The sequence below is a fragment of the Platichthys flesus genome, chromosome 24 (genome assembly GCF_949316205.1).
Source record: "Platichthys flesus chromosome 24, fPlaFle2.1, whole genome shotgun sequence".
In the NCBI taxonomy this organism is placed as follows: Eukaryota; Metazoa; Chordata; class Actinopteri; order Pleuronectiformes; family Pleuronectidae; genus Platichthys; species Platichthys flesus.
Genome location: NC_084968.1, coordinates 10,432,743 through 10,452,606, shown reverse-complemented (window position 1 = coordinate 10,452,606; position 19,864 = coordinate 10,432,743). Strand labels below are relative to the sequence as shown.

The 19,864-nt window shown below is 46.7% G+C and overlaps 1 protein-coding gene across 2 annotated transcripts in view; it reads right to left on the bottom strand.

The window, feature by feature from the left end:
* Positions 1–19,864, bottom strand: part of si:ch73-335l21.1 (insulin receptor substrate 1-B) — a 43,057-nt gene that overhangs the window by 19,276 nt on the left and 3,917 nt on the right. Inside the window, exons 2-3 of one of the 2 annotated variants that reach the window (XM_062384008.1) lie at positions 12,037–12,338; positions 8,510–11,684 (exon numbers count right to left, since the gene is read on the bottom strand). In XM_062384008.1, the coding sequence (XP_062239992.1) occupies positions 8,510–11,684; positions 12,037–12,338 (3,477 nt within the window). Of the gene's footprint in view, positions 1–8,498; positions 11,685–12,036; positions 12,339–19,864 lie in introns of those variants that run through there. The other variant, XM_062384007.1, reaches the window with a different exon arrangement.

Genomic DNA, 19,864 nt, shown 5'->3' with positions numbered 1-19,864 from the left:
CTCTGTAGTTTCATCCGAAGCCGACCCAGAATACACAAGAGAGCCGATTCAGGAACGATTTTTAAAGTAGGGCTGCAACTCGTGATTATTTTTATTAAACCGCCGCCAAGGAGGTTGTGTTTACACTCCTGTCTGTTTGTTTGTTTGTTTGTTACCAGGATTATGCAAAGCTACAGAACGCGGTTCCACGAATCTTGGTGGAAGGATGGAACACGGGCCAAGACAGATCCAGTTAATAACGAGCACGGCTCCGGATTATAGAGGAGATGCAGATCACTTCCTTTAACATTATGAGAAATGGCAATTTTTTGGGACATTTTCAGCAACTTCGAAGGGAATAAATCCTGGATCCTGATGAAATAAAAATCAAGCGTATTAAAGGGGTGGATACAAATGAGTTTGTGGGATGTGGAGAAGCTTGATTTAATTCCAAAGGACCACTGGGCACTGGCAGAGGAAAGCAAAACGTTGGAAATTCAGAAAAATGTCCAAGTTACCTTGTTTTGTCCAGCCAACAATCAAAACCAATACACCATTTAACGATAAATGGATCAATTCCCCTTAATTAAAAACAACAGAAAACACGTTTTTCCAAGGAAAGCCGCAGAGGTGCACCCGTGTTTCGGAACAGCGCCACACAGAGGCTCCCGAATGCAACTGATTATTAAATTCCTAACGAATGACTATTTGGCGCCATTTGTGGCATAAAAATGTTTTGGGGCCCGAAGGGTTTTTTCTGTACAACTTTTGTAGAAACTGCTCGTGATTGCGTAACGTTACACAAGACCAACCAATGGACAACCATATCATACCGCAATGTCACGCTCATTTATTATAAGTAAAGAACAATTTAGAAACCCTATCAGAAGAGGATCTTAGAGCCTTAGGGTGCTTTCATAGCCCGAGGTGGCTTACGTTCACATGATGGACAACGTGCGACGCACACAGTTAAGACTTTGGCTCCATTTATTCATCCTGCAAAACCAAATCCACCCATTTCCTCTTCTCCACCGACACCATCGTCAAACACTGACCCGCCGATTCGCCGTGAAGGAGATATTTTAGATTTTTCTCCTCTGCTTTTCTCATGTGCAGCTATGAATGCTTTCCTTCTTCCTGTACAGCAGGAAACTCGGATTTCCCCAAAGACCCATCTGATTGATTTTGTGTTGAAGGCCGAGGCGCCACCATCCATCACCGAATTTCATATTCAAGGGACGTATTCATGACAACCGCACATGCAAAGGGAAAAGGTGCATTTCATTGTTGAGACACAGCATAAAACGATTGGCAGCATAATGCTTCCTCTGTGAATGGTTTGGGCGTCTAAGTCTTCAGATTCATGGACATGTCCCTCAAAGCAGATTTCCTTCAACACTTTTCGGCATTTAATCCACATCTGCTGCAGGGGGGGGCCTCACCGATGCACGCCCAAGACATTTAGCTCTCACATGAGCTCACTAAAATCGAACCAGGGGGGCTGGCAGGAACCGCTCTGGGAAACCTCCAGACCGCCACACTCAGACTTTTGCCTTCGCACACGCAGCTCCTCTGGAAAATGTCGAAAAAATACATCCAGAGTTCAGTTTGCAGCCTTATCGTGGGCGGTGGTTCCGGCGTGTGTCTGCTCGGGTTGAGGCCGACAGGCAGATTGGGGTTAGGTTGATTGGAGACTGTAAATCGAGTGTAGGTGTGAATATTAAGACGGAGGATAAATCAATTTCGCACCAGAACTCCAAAACCCCTTTAAACCCTTTCCAAGGATGAAGCCTGGATGAGTTATTGATCGACAGCTGATTGTCACACTCGCATGCATCCAACAAACTCAAGGTGAGGATGTATGAGAACGTATATCCCCCATACAATATCAGGCAGAAGACAAACCTGCAATGTACTGTCTCCATTAGACGTAAAGAATAATAACCGAGAAAACATCTTAACCTAAACGCTTGTGGCTGTGACACGATGACCTGTAACATCCCGTAAACTCCCTCTGCAGCACATGCTCTCCAGGTGTTCGCCCTGTTGTTCAGTGGCTGTTTTATATTTAGCACATTATTTGCACAAAGCCAAACTCTCCCATGGAATCTCCATGATGGCGCCAGATGTGGCTGGGGGTAAAAAAAAAGAAAAAAAGATTTGTGATGCCACTGCAAAGCCTGTGCCGGCTGCCATTGTCCTCTATTCTTACACGGCGGACATTCATTGGCTCACACAGGTTTTGTAGAAAGCTCCACATGCAGCTGATACTAGAATAAAGCCGCTCTGTACTTCTAGAGATTTGCACTGTTGACCCCATGCTGCTGAATGCTGTCACACTGCACAGTGCGGGGACCAGTGTTGTGTGTGTGTGTGTGTGTGTGTGCAACGGCTTGCTCATGCATCCCAAATCAGTATATGTGTGTGTGTGTGTTAGCAATAAACTCGGATTACTCCTCTACCCCTATGATTCGCCTAATTGGAGGAAGGGGATGCAATGAGACCATGCTGCCGCTGCGAGCACGCAGATGACCTCATCACATGGTCCGGGCTGGAAGTCAGTGGGGGAGGAAAACGCCTCAGACCTTTCCAGTCCCCTCACACACACATATGTAGCAGTGGGACAGTTTCAAACCCAAACAGAGGAGAGTGTGAGCTCGGTGACTCGCCGAGCGGGCCACCCAATCAAAGCAGACCTGACCTCGGAGAACTACACGCCCCCGACTTCAACCAAAACAAACCCTGTGACCGTGTGTCTGACCTATGAAAGGAGGAGAGGATATATTTTATGAAAGCATGAAATATGCCTGTTCTTGGCTTAGACTGGAAATAAAATACCTGCGGGGTTCTCTGCTGTCCGCTCGCGTAGCATCCTCTCGTGCATGGGGGGTGAATCGGTTATGTAACTCTTTAATTGGGCTAATGAAGGAAAGTTGAGTTTGCCGTGTGGAACTCATTTCCAGCTTTGCACAGATTATGTAATCATAAGATTCAGGGGAGGACCTCCTGCCTCGTCCTGCTTATTTTTTATATTCACCTGATTACACAGTCCAACATAAAGGAGCTGGAAGTCTCCAAGGCCAATTAGCAGCTAAAATTGGAATTTATCAAGCTGCCGAAACTAAACGCTCGTTTAGCATTGTCTCTCTTTGCCGAGAATGATCAGAGATGCTTGAACTATAAAGATAACAGCGCTGACTCATCAGCAAGAAATGTAGTGGGGTTTCCAAAAGTCAAATATCAGCCTTGTTCTTGTCCTCCACATGTTCACTGCTGCTGCCACAGCTCCACATCTGTGCTGCTGTGACACTCAGCGGAGGAGGCGGCAGCTCCATCTGCCTCCAGCAGCAGCAACAACAAACACAAAAACAGATCAACAACATGCACACTTGCACACCACACAATGGTTCAGCTGGGTGATTGACTATTGTTAAGCAAACCTAAATATCCTAGGTACAACCGCTGCCATCTTGCACATTTGAAGCCAGAGGCTGCACAGTAGTGATTGGAGGGTGGAGCTCTCTCTCTCTCTCTCTCTCTCTCTCTCTCACTCACACACACACTATCTCTATCTCCGTGCCCGGAGCCTCACCCTCTTTAGGGGTCACGTCCCGTCCACGTGGTCGTGTTTTACGTAACTCTACCAGAGCCATTAGTCTGGGTAACACACACGCCTGTCCTCTCAGTCTATATCAGTGTGGAGTGTGGACAGGAGTGAACATATGTCACAGTGATGGTTGCATAATGGATTTCCAAAAATAATATATTATATATAATGAATCTAGAGCTTTCAACACTTTGCATGGGTTAAAAACTGAGAAAGAAAATCTGTAGAAATAAAAACCCTCAGGTTAATTTAAAGGAAAAATTGAAGGTCAAAGGTCAAACTATGACCCTGAATGTTGTGTAAACGTTGCAGCAAAGTACGTCTTGCCGCTTCCACTTTGCCCCGACACACTTGGCTTTCACGGCTTTCCTTTTCAATGATGGATTACTACTGACACTCCCGATGCATTCAATCTCGGTTTAACTTCCTAATAATGTGGTTAAGTGAATGTGTTGGCTTCTTTGCAATTTGTCTGAGCGTGTGAGGGCTTGTGCCTTTTGTCCCGTCACTTATCGTAAGTAAAGAATAAAAGGTTACACACAAAGCGAGGAGGCTTAAGATGCAACTAAATGGAACCTGCTTCAGTCAGGTGAAGACTTATTGCCGGAGAAAATGTTGAAAACTGCTCCTTCAGACAGACAGCGATAGAGAGGGAGGTAATGGGATCAATTACACAGCTCTTCCAGTGTCTATAGTGAGCAGGATGTGGTCAGTGGAAGACCTTGTTGTGTGTGTCTGTGTGTGTGTGTGTGTGTGTGTGTGTGTGTGCCTGTTTCACTGGTCGCTTCACTCACTTACTTTAAGTGACCTTTACCTCTTCGCAGCTCACATAACCCTGAACTCTGAGGATGTGGGAATGTAACAAGCAGCTGCCAACTAGGCCAAGGAATCCTGCAGTGTCACCAATAGAACCACGTGCTGCACGGAGAACCAGGGTCGATAAAGTTCCTGATGTTAAACGTACTTTATCTTTAAAGTTCAACTTTAGTGTCCAGCATTGGTTACTTACTCTGCATTTTAAAGTTCTTTATTTGAATGGTTTAATAAGCATATTTCAATTAAATAGATTTATCAAAAGATAATGCAAATAACTGTCGCAGGAAATATACTTCACAATGAAAATGACTATCCAGAGATGAAAAATTATATATGGAGAAACTTTTTCTATACAGTTTTAGAGGTTAAAGCTTTCACTTGGGCTTTTAACTTAAAAATAGAATAATGTGACATTCATCGCTATAATTGTTGATTGACTGATAATGAAAAGTTTTATCTTGATATAATTATTTGGTCATAAATCTATAACCCGTGTTACAACTTGACAAATGATAAGAGAGTCTAGACACAAAGCCGTACTGTACGTGCACACACAAACACTGTAGATACTGATCCAATTGGTCAGTTATGCATGAGTTTTTCCCAATTAGGCAGTAGTAAACAAATGTAAACAACCTTGCCTCTGTGAGCCGTCAACAACAAAATCGCGACAGCATTTCAGTTTATTCACAATATATAAGTCCCAGTCTGCATCATGGGGCTAAATTCTGTCCCATAGATACATGTGCATGGATGTCCTGCAGAGGGGAACTGGTCTCTTGGCAGGACTTTTAAAAGGCTATGTGTTATTTTGAGACTGGCACACACACACACACACACACGTCTTCTTCCTCCAGATGGAAAAGAAATAAAATAATAGTCTGGGACGGGGACAGCTGCAAGCGCAGATAATAAAGTTCTCTCATGGGTTTCTGGAGTGGTAGATTTGTGGGAGTGGTGGCCGATTTAATTCAAATTAACATTTTGTCCCGAAAATAAAGTAGCAAGCTCCCACTGTCTGTTCGGCTCAAGGTCACAGCAGTCCACTCCGTCACGTGGGAAACACACACACACACACAGACACACACACACACACACAGACAGATGGATCCACACGGCAAAGTCGTACACGCATTTCCGCCACTGCTCTTCCAAAAATACTAGCACACAGTGTTTACTGCATCAATACTCAAATGTGTGTCACGGGGCGAAAACGCAGACGCACATCTGTTGCAGTTGATTCGTCCTGATTCGATTTTCGTCTTTTGGGTTATTTGGAGAGAAACAACTACCCCTGTGTTTCCTTCTTGTCTAACTCATGGGAGGTTCATTTTGCCCATTGCATAAGACGTTACCAGCGTCCAACACAGATTTGTCTTTGGCGCATGTCCCACTACTGATGTCCAGATTTAGCTTTCGGGACCCATGTGCCAAAACTATGTACCCTCGAGACACACACCCACTCTTCTCCTATACAAGCCGGTGCCTGTCGGAGGAAACAGAATCCCTGTAATTACAGATCACCACAAGACAAGATAATTAATATTTTTTGAATGGTATTTTTGTTGGTAAATTTGTGCAGCCTCTGTGTGGCCACTTTTCTTCTCTGTTTCTCGCTCCCTTTGTTTCGGATGCTCGGAAGCAAAATAAAGAGAAAAATCTATTTCGAAGTGCCCCTGCAAGTATTTAAAGGATGGAAGGAAACACAATGTGAGAAGGGAGGAGGACGAGAGGCGTGAAGAGGAGAGAGAGAGAGAGAGAGAGAGAGAGAGAGAGAGAGAGAGAGAGAGAGAGAGAGAGAGAGAGAGAGAAAAAAAAAGCTGCACAATAGTGAACAGAAGGGAGGGAAGGAATTTCAAATATCCATCTGCCTCGATGTTGGAGCAGGGTGAAGATTGTGAGGAATGAGTAGGTGTGAGGACAAGTAGAGAGACACAGAGACGAAGCGGAAAACGAGGTGAGAAAGAACAAAGACTGGCAACAAACACACAAACGATAGAGAGCGAGGGGAGAAAAATAGTTTCAGGAGAGTCCACTCGTCCCGGGGGCTCGGCCCTGCAGAGGCCCGCCAGCCCACTGTGGTAAAAAACACTCAAACAAAAGGATCATTTATTGAAGGAGGAAAGAGGGGGAGTCAGGATTGGGGAGGATGAAAGGAGGGAGGGGGTGGGGGGGAGACTGTACAGAGGCATTTGAGAGCTGTGTGAGTGAAGCACTGGCCCCATCTCAACATTCACAGCCAATGTGTAACATTCTCCCCCACGCTGCCCCGCTGACGTACGCGGCAGCCACATCCCATATGGTCCCGCAGCGGTAGCCTGCAGCACTTCCATTTAAAATACACCCCGTGCTTCCACCAGCACGGCTTCCACTTCCCAATAAAACAAACTGGTTAGCACTGCGACGTATGGATGCGGCCTGATGCTTCGCTTCCATGTGTGGAATCTGTGAAAAACCAACTGTGGAGCTCAGACACTCGCCGCAAGATCCCATGAAGAATCTCCGCTAATGCACTTAAATTCTTAAATCCCACTTCGGAGCAGAGCTATGAAACATTTGCCGCAGGAGCCCGGGAGGATTAAGTCCGACACAACGTACGGTGCAAATCATGTGGAAGCCAGCGGGGCTACATAAACAGTGGTGCTTGGCAGGGTGCATTCATCACAAGAGCCCCGCTGTGGAAGGCTAAGTAAGACTACTGAGCGTTTTACTGCGTATAAATCCACATCTCTATTTAAAAGCCGCTCTATCTGCTTATGCTGCAGACATCCACTTCTTAACAGGCCAATTTAGAGCAGACAGTGGCTCAAAGGGAATGTTTCTCGATGAGGAAACGTCTCACTGTGACCTAGTTGAGGCATTGTTTAGCTGTGGTGGCGCCCCACAGCTCGACAACTGCCCCGTGTAGGAGGAAAAAATGGAAATACAATATAAATTCATAGCCTAACATTATTGACCCCCCCCCCACTGCACATGTATATTAACAATGTCATATTGCAAATGTATATACTGTTACCTTGTTTCTATTTCTATTCCATTCTATTTACATACACACACACCAAGACAAAAAAAAACTAGTTCAAAGCTCATTAACACACTTATCCTCAGTATTTTATTTAAAGAATCTACAGGCAGTTTTCTATTGTTCCTAATTAGGTTCTAGTAATTACTGAGGAGATTCTAACATTTCAGTTCGTCAGTGAGAAGGTTTTAGAGTTTTCAAGGAGTCTTGGAGGAGTTAGTGGATCTTTACGAGGGAGCAGAAGCCCTTCAGGAGGTTTGTAGTGGGATTCTTAGGGGTCCTCCAGATGGTTAAACACCTATGGGAGAGCACCGCCATCAACAAAACCTCAAATGAGGGAACGTCTTTTGCAAGGCTGCTGCTCGAGTTCAGGACACTTGAAGAATTTATGACGAGGAGCACAGCTGACACACTTTGGCTACTTTCCCTTTTATTTGTCCCTCAGTACAACTTAGCAAAAAGCCAGGTAATAGCTCAACTGAAGCAGAATGATCCTTCTTATAGTATTTTCTTGAATATAAATATATACAAATCAAACGTGTATTAAATCTGCACAAAAGAAAAAAAGAAAAAACCTGGATTGAGGAGGTGCAGCACCTGGAAGCCTCAAGAGGATCAATAGAAATTTCCAGACTATCGTTATTAACTGTTATTCCAATAGGTTGTCTGGCCTTCAACACCTAACACAATCACAACAGGTAAAAAGTGGTCACTTCTCTTTAGAAGTAAACCAACCTCCAGACGAGGAAACCAATTTAAAGATGTCAGCACAGGTGATCTATATCTCATACTGCGGACCATGGGCACAGTCATACAAATTAGACTAGTGTCCACATTGTAATATGGCGCCAGGGGAAGTTTTATTACAAGTACAGATGAAGAGGAAGACTTTTCTCCATCGGATTATCTTGATAGTGCTGTTTTTTTTCATCTGAATAATGTGACAGAGCAGAAGGAGGACGACAAAGGGAGAGGAGGACGACAACCCACTGAGAAGAGAACAATCGCAATGTGGATTTGTGTGAAGAAAAAACTGGAGCGACAGGATACTGAATAAAGTCGAACAAAAGGAAGTCAGCTCTTACCTGTTCCCTCCTTGTTTCCATTCTGATGTGTCCGCAGCTCCTCTGATTTGTAGAAGTCAATGCTGGCATACGTGTTGAGGCTGGAGCTGCTGCTGCTGCTGCTGCCGACTGCTGCGCCCAACCCCCCGATCCCAGAGCCAACTCCAAGTACGGAGAAGAGGCGAGAAGGGGCCTGGCTACCTGAGAGTCCATCCAGGCCAAAATGGGGGCTCTCTTTGTTGACCAAGTCCAAGTCAATATAGTTAAGACCTTGCTCTGTGGATGAAGTCTGAGTGTTTGTGGGAAGGGACTGTTGTCCAGGGAGGGGGCCCTGGGTGGGGATATCATTGGCAGCACCGTTCCCCCACAGCACGCTTTCAAAGCCCAGCCGACGGGCCACAGCCTGGGTGTGTTCTGGAAATAGGGAGGCAGTGGACGAAGAGGAGGTGGAGGTGGAGGTGGGGAGGGAAGGAGCGGCAAGGAAGGTTTCTGAGCAATGACGTCGGCGTCCTCCGGGGTCGGCACGGATAACTTTAGCCCCGTGATCCGGATTGAGCCCAGGTTTTGCGAGGGAGAATTCTAGACCCCGTGACAACACTGGAACAGAAGGATCAGTCCTGGTTGGGGAAGGGGCTTTCGGAGAGACACTGGATGAGGACCTAGGGACAATGTTGCTATTTAACGAGAAGACCATCTCTGTGTAGTCTCCACAGGATATAGGGGACACGGACTCAGACACTGAGGAAGCACCTTCTCTGGTCTTTCTAAGTGGGGCCTCGGCTACTTCGGCTCTCTCTTCGCGAGGGACACTAGGACCCTCATCACAAGATTTGGGGGCATGAGCAAGAGTCGGAGGCGTGGGAGGGGTGTGGAAAGAGGGGAAAACTATTGGGTTAAGAGAGAGGGGTGAGGGGGACGGAGAAGGGCCCAAGTCCATGTTGACATATTCAGAGGCAGCTGGGGGAGTGATGGGGGCAGAGGGGCTGCGGGAGAGCGGGACATAGTTACCTAGGCAAGAAGTTGTCCTGTGATGAGGATTCTGGCTGCTTGAGCAATGAGGCAGTGATAAGCCATGCCTGAGACCCCGGCCACGTCCTCCTCCAACCCCAGTCTGGCCACACCTCTCCCCCTTAAACTCAATGCTTACATACTCTCCAGGGCTCTTGGGTTCTGGGGGCAGGGGATTCTCACGGACTCTAGGAAGGGTATTAGCTTTAGAAACATCCACAAACAGACTCACTGGTCTGTTTCTAGTGTGGTTACCCTGCTTGGACAACCCGCTGGAGCCCCGTCTCTGCTGGAGCTTAATTCCATCTTTGGACTGAGTTCCCCCGGCCGCTGACTGGGCAGCTCTGTCCTCGCTCTCCCCAAGGCTCTCACTGCTAGCTGAGCTAGAGGAGTATGAGGAAGATGAGAGTGACAGGTGGCGTCCCACTGTTGAGTTACCTGATGCTGGTTGCTCCTGACGCACTCCCATCATCCTACCTCCACTCATTCCCCTACTACAACTCCCATTGGGCCTTCTGCCTCGTCCTGGCGCATCATCAAAGTGTCCAGCAGAGGGGTTATGTTTGTATGACCGGGGAAGTGAATAGTAGGAATAAACCATCTTGGGGGCTGGTTGTTGAGAACTGGTCTCAGAATGAGCAGTGTGTTCAGGGGGTGGGGGGCTGCCATTTACAGAACGAGCGCTGATAGGAGACATGTTCATATAGTCACTGCCTGCCCTGCTGTCTGCACTGCCACTGCCCATCCAAGCTCCTCCAGCGAGACCACCACGCTGGTCAGGTGAACAGCTGCTGTTGGGGGACATTATCATATAGCCGTCAGAAGTTGGTGGAGGCCGGATTGGCTGTGGAGGGGACACACTGTTGTTAGGGGTCATAGCCATGTAATCGTCAGCAGGTTTAGAATCTGAGTCTGGGACAGAGACTGCCAGAGACTGGAACAGGGATTCTGGAGGCTGAGTGACACCAGGCAACATGGACATATACCCATTGTCTACTACTCCACCTGCTCCTCCACTGACTTCACTTTTGAACTCGGCCACATCCAAGTATCCTCCTCCCCCTACTGAACCAGCCCCAATGACAGATTCCCTCTGTGTGGAGGAGGAGGAGGAAGTGAAGGACTCACGGCTGGTGCTCCTCGACATGATGGCATAATCGGCTGAATCTTCATCTGCTGCTTCCTCAGCTCTACGCTGATGTGGGGCCAGCCTCTCCAAAGCCATAGGAGGTAAGGAAGCCCGTTTACTCAGCAGCCTACGTTCAGCTTCACTTTCACGACTTGACGAGCGACGCAGCACTTTCCTGGTATGGGGCTGGGAGCCACAGGGTGGTGTTCCTGGTGTTGGCACAGAACTGGACGTCAAGCTCCCTTGATTGCTGTTGCCACCACTGCCCACACCACTACGTTGGCCCATCAGGATGTAGTTGGCTCCCTCATCATCAAGGGTTTGGCTGATGACACTACCTACAGAGCTTCCAGGGAGGCTTGGGGAGGTAAGGAGCGTTTGATCGCTAGGACTAGAGCCATATTCATCTGAGGAGCCATAGTCACTGGGTGAGCCAGAGATGGAGGCATGCTGGCTGGGAACACGACTATAGGCTCCACATCCCGGACCAGTAGTAGCAGGAGATGTTACACCTCCAAAGTCAGAGCCATGCCCGGAGCTAGATGAGAGGCTTTGGGCTGGGGAGGTCGCTGGGGTGGAGATGGAGCGCATCAGCCCAAGAGGAGTTTTAGCAGCTGAGTTGGGGGCTGAACGGACTGACTTTGACCTTAGGATTGGGGTGGTAGAACAGGAGCCATTGATGGAGGGACTGGAGCTCGGCCCCTGGAGCGGTGTGGTCCCAGTTATCCCATCCTCACCTTTCCCGCAATCACTGGCAGTGCGAGACCTCGGGAAGATATCCCTTGGGGTTGGAGAAGCATTGGCACTGTTGCCTCCTGCTCCACAGCTAGTGCCTCCAGGAGGCTCAGTACGGGGCCGGCGGGTGAAGCCCACTGTGCTGGGAGGAGGGTTTGGGTGGTGGCGGCGTGACGGAACACTGATGGGGTTTGAAGCAGTTGCACCTCCTCCAGGGCCCGAGTTGGACTGAGATTTGCTGCGTTGGCGGAACTCCTCGCTCAGTGCCTTCATCGCCTCGAGCAAAGTTTCATGCATGTTCTGTGCCACCACCGAATCATCCACCTAGGAAGGGACAGAAAAACCTCATGTACATTAAACTCAAAACACAATCCTGGGAGAATCTGGGTTTATTTAAGAATTATTTTGGGAGTTAAATTTCTATATAATTATATCTATTTAAGATGCATCATTTAAACAAGACTGGTGAGTCACGTTTTTCTTTCATATTGAACTGCCTTTAGGTTTATTTTAACTACATTTGTCAAAGTTGAATTGGACCATAATGTACGGTTACATGAATGCGAACCTTAACTTTGCAGCTTCTTTCCCGCAGTTGATTATAGGGTCTTAACATTTATTTGGGACTGGAGGCTGAAACTGTCGCCATAAAATGGACTGCAGATTACAGGCTCACCTGCATCCAGAACTCGCCCGGGCCTGTCACGGCAGAGCGTCCCACCTCGACGAAGAAGAAGTTTTCTGAATGGCCGCAGCGTCTGACGTTCATGAGCTGCAGCACCACAGCAGCAGCATCAGAGTTGAGCTTGACAAAGTTGACAGTCTTGTCGGTCAGGCAAAGGCGGTAGATGCCCACCAAGTTCTTGGCCTGACCCAGGCCTTTGGGCCACACCTTCACCTGCCAAACCTCTTTGAAAGCAGGCCCAGGATTGGGCACGCCGTAGTCCCCCGCTGCCGCAGTGTCGGAGAGGTTCTTACCTTCAGAGGCAAGACAGAGAGAGAAGGAGATTAAACGGTTGCTTCAGTGAAAAAGAAAAACAGAGGATACTGCATGTGGGAAAAAAGAGAGAGGTAATTAAAGTGTTACAGAGGAGGATGTATGAAGAAAACCAACAAGTGCAACTACAGCAACAAAGCCCGGGATGACCTTCATGGATGTGTGACCAAAGGGAAACATGAGGTGAAACCACCACTATTTACCTGTTAGTGGAGAGCAAGGCGCCTCTATTATGTGAGCTGTGCTGATATTGGGCTTTTCACAGATTTTTTCCCCAGATATCAGTTCAACCAGAGCATGTAGCAGCTTGTGAGACGGAGAATCTCTACCTGCAGACACCTGGGGTCTCATTTGTCATCCTGACACACAAAAAAAGCACACATACCAGTGTGGAAAAAAACGGTTGACAACTGAAGCCCTGCAAAAGAATGATGACTGTGGGGTTTAACGCAACCGTCGTGGAAAATCTAAGTGAACCAACTTGGAAAATGCTTAACAAGTGAATCTTCTCCAAACCCAAAGCAAACAATGCTAGTTTAGACGGCTGGGGATCTAAGAGAAACCTCTCAACAAGCTCCTCAAGAGCCAACTTCTAGAGCTGCTCGACTGGCAATAAACTGCCTTTGTAAACTCATGAAATCTAGTGTTTTTAGCAGGACTACAGGAAGTCCATTCATCTTTTGTGTTGCCTGCTCTGTGCTCAGACAGTAAGGAATGAGTGAGGCAATGAAACGCAGGAGAGAAAGCCCCTGGTGAGACTTGAAATCTGAGCTGTTAGGGGCCACACAAAAGGCAGCAGACTTACTTAAGCACCTAACAATATTTGGTCACCTGTTTGGTGTTTTAAGTCACCATATTGTCCGAAGATCTGAAGCAGGCAATGTGCCCATTACCCCAGAAAAGTACCTCAACTCTATAATGTCGTGCAACTCATTGAAACCGCCTCTTAGTATACCACAGATTTACCTTCCAAGCTCTTATTTGAGGGACCAGGATTATAGGAATACCCTGATGTGTGACTCATGTTTTCACCGTAAAATGTTTCTTAAGCAAGGCCTCTTTCCTCCCATGTACCACAGTACTTTGTTTTCTCTGTCGAATTGCCAGGCTGGATAAGTTTGGGCATGAAAACTACCGATGAACAACACGGATTAGATCTAAATCACGACAAGACTGAAGAAACAAACCACCACGACGATATGCTCACCTGCTCCCTTCACAGGAACAGGATGTTCTTTGTACACGGTGGTGGTGAACTTGCACCTGACTAATTAACCTACCACATCTGGCATATTGAAGCAATGACAGCAAAAGTGTCTCTGTTTTTGACGAGTTCCTGAGTGAGTGACCTTATTTTGACGAAGCTTGTGTGGTATTCCACCTTAAGCACTGGTTTCGGTCCCACAGGGATAAACACAGTGCGCCCTCGCCGCACAATTACAAATATATGATTATGTCTGCGTGTGTTTGTTCTTCTGCTGCAAATCCTACAATGACAACCATGTGTAGACAAGAAGTCCCAGCACGCACAGTGGACCCCATTTCAACCAAGCTTCCGTTATGACAAATGTTTTCCCCCAGATCCTCTTCCCCAAAAACTGTTTTTTACTCATCATTGCAAAAGAGGGAGAAGTTTCTCGCCGGTTGCTCTTGAGTTTTCCTCCCTAGAATCAGGAGGCCCGCTGACAACTTGAAAGAAACCGAGAATAGATGTTTTGTTGAAAGCCTTGGATGCTGCGGCTTAGTGGCTGTGTGTGTGTATGTGTGTGTGTGTGGCGCACTCCTCCTGCATTATTAGATGACTCATTCAAGGACATGCATGGCTGTTTCGTGTGTACAGCTTTTCTAACTGTGTGTGAGGAGCTGCGTCCACGGAGCCCTGTTTGCCTCCTCGATTTAGATTTAACAACAGGATAGGGGTGGTTTGGGGATTTTTCAGTGGGAATGAGAGACTTTTGGAGATTGCAAAGCGATATCAAAGAACCATTAAGGACTGAGAGAAGCGCTTCTTTTTAAACGGAGAGAAAGAAAGTTTATTCAAGGATTGCTTAGATTTAATTACAGTCGTTATCGACGCCAAAATGGAACTTTTCAGACCCTTGCTTCTCGAGACTCAGATCGCAGTCCAGCATGTTCCTCGAAGACTATATTTTCCTTTTAAAGAGCCCATTTAGCATTTCTCGAGGAGAGCACAAGTGTGTTGTTTGTTCCGAGTACAGTGCAGCCTTAAACCTCAGCTGTGCCCTCGACAGCACTTGCGTACACACACAAACACCCTTGATCTCAGGGCCGCTCCGGCTGCGGACTCTTATCGACAACTCTCAAAAGCACTCAAAACATTTAAGAGGTTTAGCTGGAAGTCCTGCACCACCATACCACCATCGAACATCATAGATCTTCCTTCGTGCTTACATAAAGTCTGGGAGCGGATGCTTCTAGGAGTTGTATGAATTATAGATTGCTCCTGGCTTTCCTGAGGGGGGGCTCGGTGTGGTGCTCAGAAGAGATCGCTGGTGAGAAAGCAGTACTCCCCCCCTCCGCCCTTTGCACTGAGGTTATAAGTCGGTCAGCCCTCGTGCACTACAATGCCGCCCCTATACATCATAATGAGCCCACAGGAAAACATGAACAGAGAAATGGCCCTTAGCGGGGGGAGAGGAATCCGAGGACTACAGCCAAAAGCACATGAAAGCAAAATACACCTGGAGGTAATGAAGCATCTGCGTGGAGCTCCCCGGGTGAATAGGGGGGCGATGTGTGAACAACGCTCAGCCAACCTTGATACAACCCCGATGGAGCAAATACATCCGGTGAATGAGTTCATACGAGGCGACTGGAGATGCATCGAAAACAACTTACACTGGCTTTTTGACGGACAAAGTTGTTTACTTCACTTTCGCCCATGACCACACGTGAAACCAGCGGGCCTACAATGACAACCTACACGGGCAACACTGCTATCTATTCATGCCGGTTTGTTTGCTGTACCCGAGCTGCCTCCCAGGAGATCATAGACTGTTCATAAGGAGGCAGTAATCTAACCCAATTTGCTCCAACTGGAGGCGGCGCTGTATCTACCTGGCAATAAGAGAGAGAGAGTGTGTGTTTGTTTAGGGTGAAACAAGGGTATGGGGGTAGAAAATGTTCCCCCCAGGGGCTTCCAGATGCCTGCTGGGAGATTGACAGCTCCTCCCTGAGTGACAGGCTGATTATTGTAAGGGTTATCACAGGGGTCCTGAAGGAAGTAATTCTTTTACAGGGGTCTTGAACAAGAACGGGGGGGGGGGGGCTGTTGTCATTTAAGCACCACAGCACTGGCTGGGAACCTGGTGTGTTTAAAGCTGCTTTCAGATGTGCAATGAACTAAGATAATCTCCTGGGGGGGGGCTACATGCAAGAACGCAAATGTCTGGGTCAGTTACTCTGGACAATCTCTGAAGTTTCTCCTGCCAGCCCCTAAAAGAAACCCTGGATTGTGTCTGGGGGGATTCACCACAGGCGAGGGAGCGTGCTGATGAGGTTTTTGGACATCACCAAGAAAAAACAAATAGAAAGGCCCAGAACATGTTTAAACAAAAACATTCATTTATACATAGAATGTATATGTTACTTCCGGCCTCCTCATGCTGGGTCACCCCCCGTCTAAACGCTATGGTGGAATTTCATAATGCATATGACCAGAATTGCAAGGAACTGTGCAATTTCACCTGCTAAACAATAATCCCCAGTGTTTTTCGCCAGTTTCAGATGCAACGACCTTCACGTTGTGCATTTCTGTGAAAAACTATTCGGATTTACTGAAATTTATAGTGAGATCACAATAAAAGCCCCTTTACTTAGCTAATGCAGCCTGTAAATCAGGGAGAACGCCTCTGGCAAATGAAGCGGTTTCTGTTTCAAGTTTCTGACCTCACTGCCCCAGCATGCTGCTCTGTGCCATAACGCCGCAAAAAACACTGCACAGGAACTTCTGAAGACTAAACCAGAGTTTTTCACCGCCTCCTTGGCTACTGTGCCCCCACCCCCCTCACCGCACCGCAGTACCAGGTTACCAGCGTGTGGATAGATACGGGACAGCTGTGGGCTCTTTGTCCGGGCATGTATCTGAGAGAGGCAGAGAGCGAGCCACCCAGCAGGGGAAACAGTTGCTCTAATCTGTGGCTGCCATGTGTGCCCCCCCACATTCCCCCAACTCCTCCACTTCCTATCTCTTCATCCATATCCACCCCATCAGAAATCCCCCCCTATCTGGGCCCACACTCAGGGACCCCAGTGCTTCCCCAACACCAGCATCTGCCTAAGGTTCATTTAACATGTGGTCCGTGTTAGCCAGAGGAGCGTGCACACGTGCACACACACACACAGGCCACGCACGCATGAAATTACCGGTGACGCATCCAAGCTTTGTCGTCCCTAGACAAGACCCGAGAAAAAGGCCCAACAGAAGAAGAAAACCGACGAGCTTACAAAACCACCTCAGACGCCCCTCAACTAACTGGCAGCCATCTTGGACAGACTTGGTAAACAGTCTGTCTGTGTATTATTGAGTCAGACAAGAAGGTTTTGGAGAATCAGACCAAAGAGTCCCCAGAGTTAACTTTAATATGTGAACAACACTGGGTTTTATTGTTTCAGCCCAGAGTCATTTTAGCCCTTAACGTCCAAAAATGTTTAAAAAAAAAAGAAAAATAATACTTTTTTGTTGAGAATTTGAACGTTGCGTTCAAATTTTCCAAAGTGGATAATCTTTTACAGTAAGTTTTCATTTTAGTAGTGGCAAATTCAGACCATGAATTGGAAAAATAATAAAAAACTTGAAAAAGTTACTTTTTTATAACATTCACAGCTTAATTCTATTTAAATCAAATTACACAAAGACATTAAGTCTAGTTTTAAACCAGAGCCTGACCAATAGGCTTTTTTTTGGGCCAAATCCGATATTAGGGAGTGAAGAACTCAATACCAATATATTGGCATAAATAAAAAATATAGAAAACAAACCCTTGAGACATAGAAATTGAAATGAGGGTAGATATGACAGTCTAACTAAATATCATAAATAACAAAAATTAAGAACAACTTGAATTAAGAAACCAAAAATGTCATAATAACTATAATATAAAAACAAATTTTGTTAAATGCATCAGTCAAAATCAATACAAGAGCCTCCATTTAGGATTTAAACTTTCCCACACTTGCAAGATCCAGTTAATGCAAAGCTCTGTATATGAGCATTACTAAGTGAAGCCAGTGTCCAAAGAAAATAGGAAACTCTCCAAAAACCAAGTATATAGACGTCTGTGTGAGCCAAAGCCACTTTCACCTACTTCTGCTCCAGACCTTCTGGATTTGATTCCATTCCCAAAACCAAAACGTATGGGCCGGGGGTCTTTTCACATTCTTCAGGTGCTTTGAAATGAAATCTAACAGCAGAATATAAAGTGTGTGTGTGTGAATTTGGACTGTTCCTCTTCTGTCTGGACCCTGGTGTTACAGGACGTCCGATAAATGCAACATCCTGTATTGAATCTCCCAGAGGAGGAGGAGGAGGAGGAGGAGGAGGAGGAGGAGGAGGAGGAGGAGGAGGAGGAGCAGCAGCAGCACCCCGGTTAATGTGGAAGCTTTTTTTCCCCCCCTCCAGCTTATTTCTCTCCATGTTTCTCATCCATTCACCGAAGAGCTGATAAATCCCAACTGGTGAACTTCCTGAACTCCACGTGACAGCGCTAATGTGCCGGTATCAACACACTGCGATCAATACAGCACACTATAAAAGGTTACTATGCGTTTTAAAGCCCTGCGGCTCTATAGTGCTGAACATATGGCTGTTCATCGACTAAATGGATCATGTCCCCCCCCCCGACGGCCCAGCCCGAGCTGTCGATCAGGACCGGAGCACTTAATTGACGGACGTCCTTGCGGCTCACACATGAGGTGCAGAGCTCGAGTCCGTTTCAGGCTCGCTTGTGTTTCACTGCGACTGTGATGCAACGAGTCGCTGAAGCCAGGCAGGATGGATTGTTGTGTTGAATGAAATTACAGGGTGATAACATGCAGAGGTGTTTGTGCAGAGGAAATACCCGGTGGCGGCTCCCTCAGTTAGAGTCGGACCTCCATAACTGGTTGACTGTAGAGAAGAGAAAATGGAAATTTCAAGTTTTAAAGTTGAAATTTCTTCAACTTTAAAACTTTGGCCTGTGAGGAGGGCCTCTGCCCCTGCAGCCTCTACTCTCTGACTTCATTAGCCCCGTCTCCAGTGTGCCACCAGCGGCTGACCCCCCCCCCCCGAGACAGTGATTACCGACTAATTAGGGAGATGAGCGGTGCTTAAGCGCGGCTTAACTTTTAATCGGCCAGCTCATCGGGCCACTGGTGAGATCCAGATCACACTGGCGAAGCAACCGGAGCGTGCGACAGAGTCTTTCTAATTCATGCTTCTTCTCCACTGGTCCAGAAGCCCACTAAGCTGAAGAAGAAGGATTGAGAAGGATCTTCAGGGGATGGAAGGACACACTCGTCTGAGACTTTAACAAGGGACAGACTCATCATGCAACCGTCACACAACCTGTCTTTTAAATCTCGCGAACAACATGCAACAGTGATTTGATTCTTGGTATCGTGCAGACAGCAGGGTTTCTGATTCGTCCTTATGTTGCACATGAATCGCCAGAAGGAATAAAAACTGAATTGACTGGGAAAGCAGTCAATTTTATTAACTTGTAATAAAGAGGCTTCACACACAGGACAGTTCACTGAAAACTTTGATTTGCTGACATGTGGAATTATTAGCTGCCCTCAGATTCATTTGGTCTGTGGTCTTTAAAGTGTCAAAAATTACATCACGATGATCCACAGACCGAAAACAGATTTACACAGCGAAGGGGGGGAAGTGTTCACACTGACGTCTGTGGATTAGCATGAATAACCATATCATTACATCTGGAGCCAGATGTTGCTCCTCACTGTTTCGCATGTCACGTCTTTTTCAAGCTGTGAACAAGGAGAACTGAACTCAGAAGACCCTGCTAACAACACAACAAAACCTCCCGGCTGCAAAACCAGGATTATTTACACATCACTTAATCTGATATTTAATTTGTGTGTGTTATGCTCAGAAAATACTCAGGAACTGCTTTATTATTTCCCAGAGCTCGAGCGGATGACTTCAAACAACTTCCCAAATCCCCAAAGACATTCGGCTGTAATTAGAAATGACAGAATAAAGAGGCAGCGTTTTTCATTTCAGTCACTTTTTAAGCATAAATTTTGAACATCTGCTGTTTTAGCTTCTCGAATGTGAGAATCTGCTGCAGATCTTTGCTGCAAGTAAACTTCAGCTTGAAGATCCATTTTTGACCTTGGAATATACATTAAAACACATTTTAAGTTCTTAATAATAATAATTTTATAGCACAAGGGACTGCAAGGATGCTTTACATGTTTATCTGAACGTTAAAAGTTTGTCTCGTTTGGTGTCACCGAGTCCACACCCGGTCTCCAGGTCGTT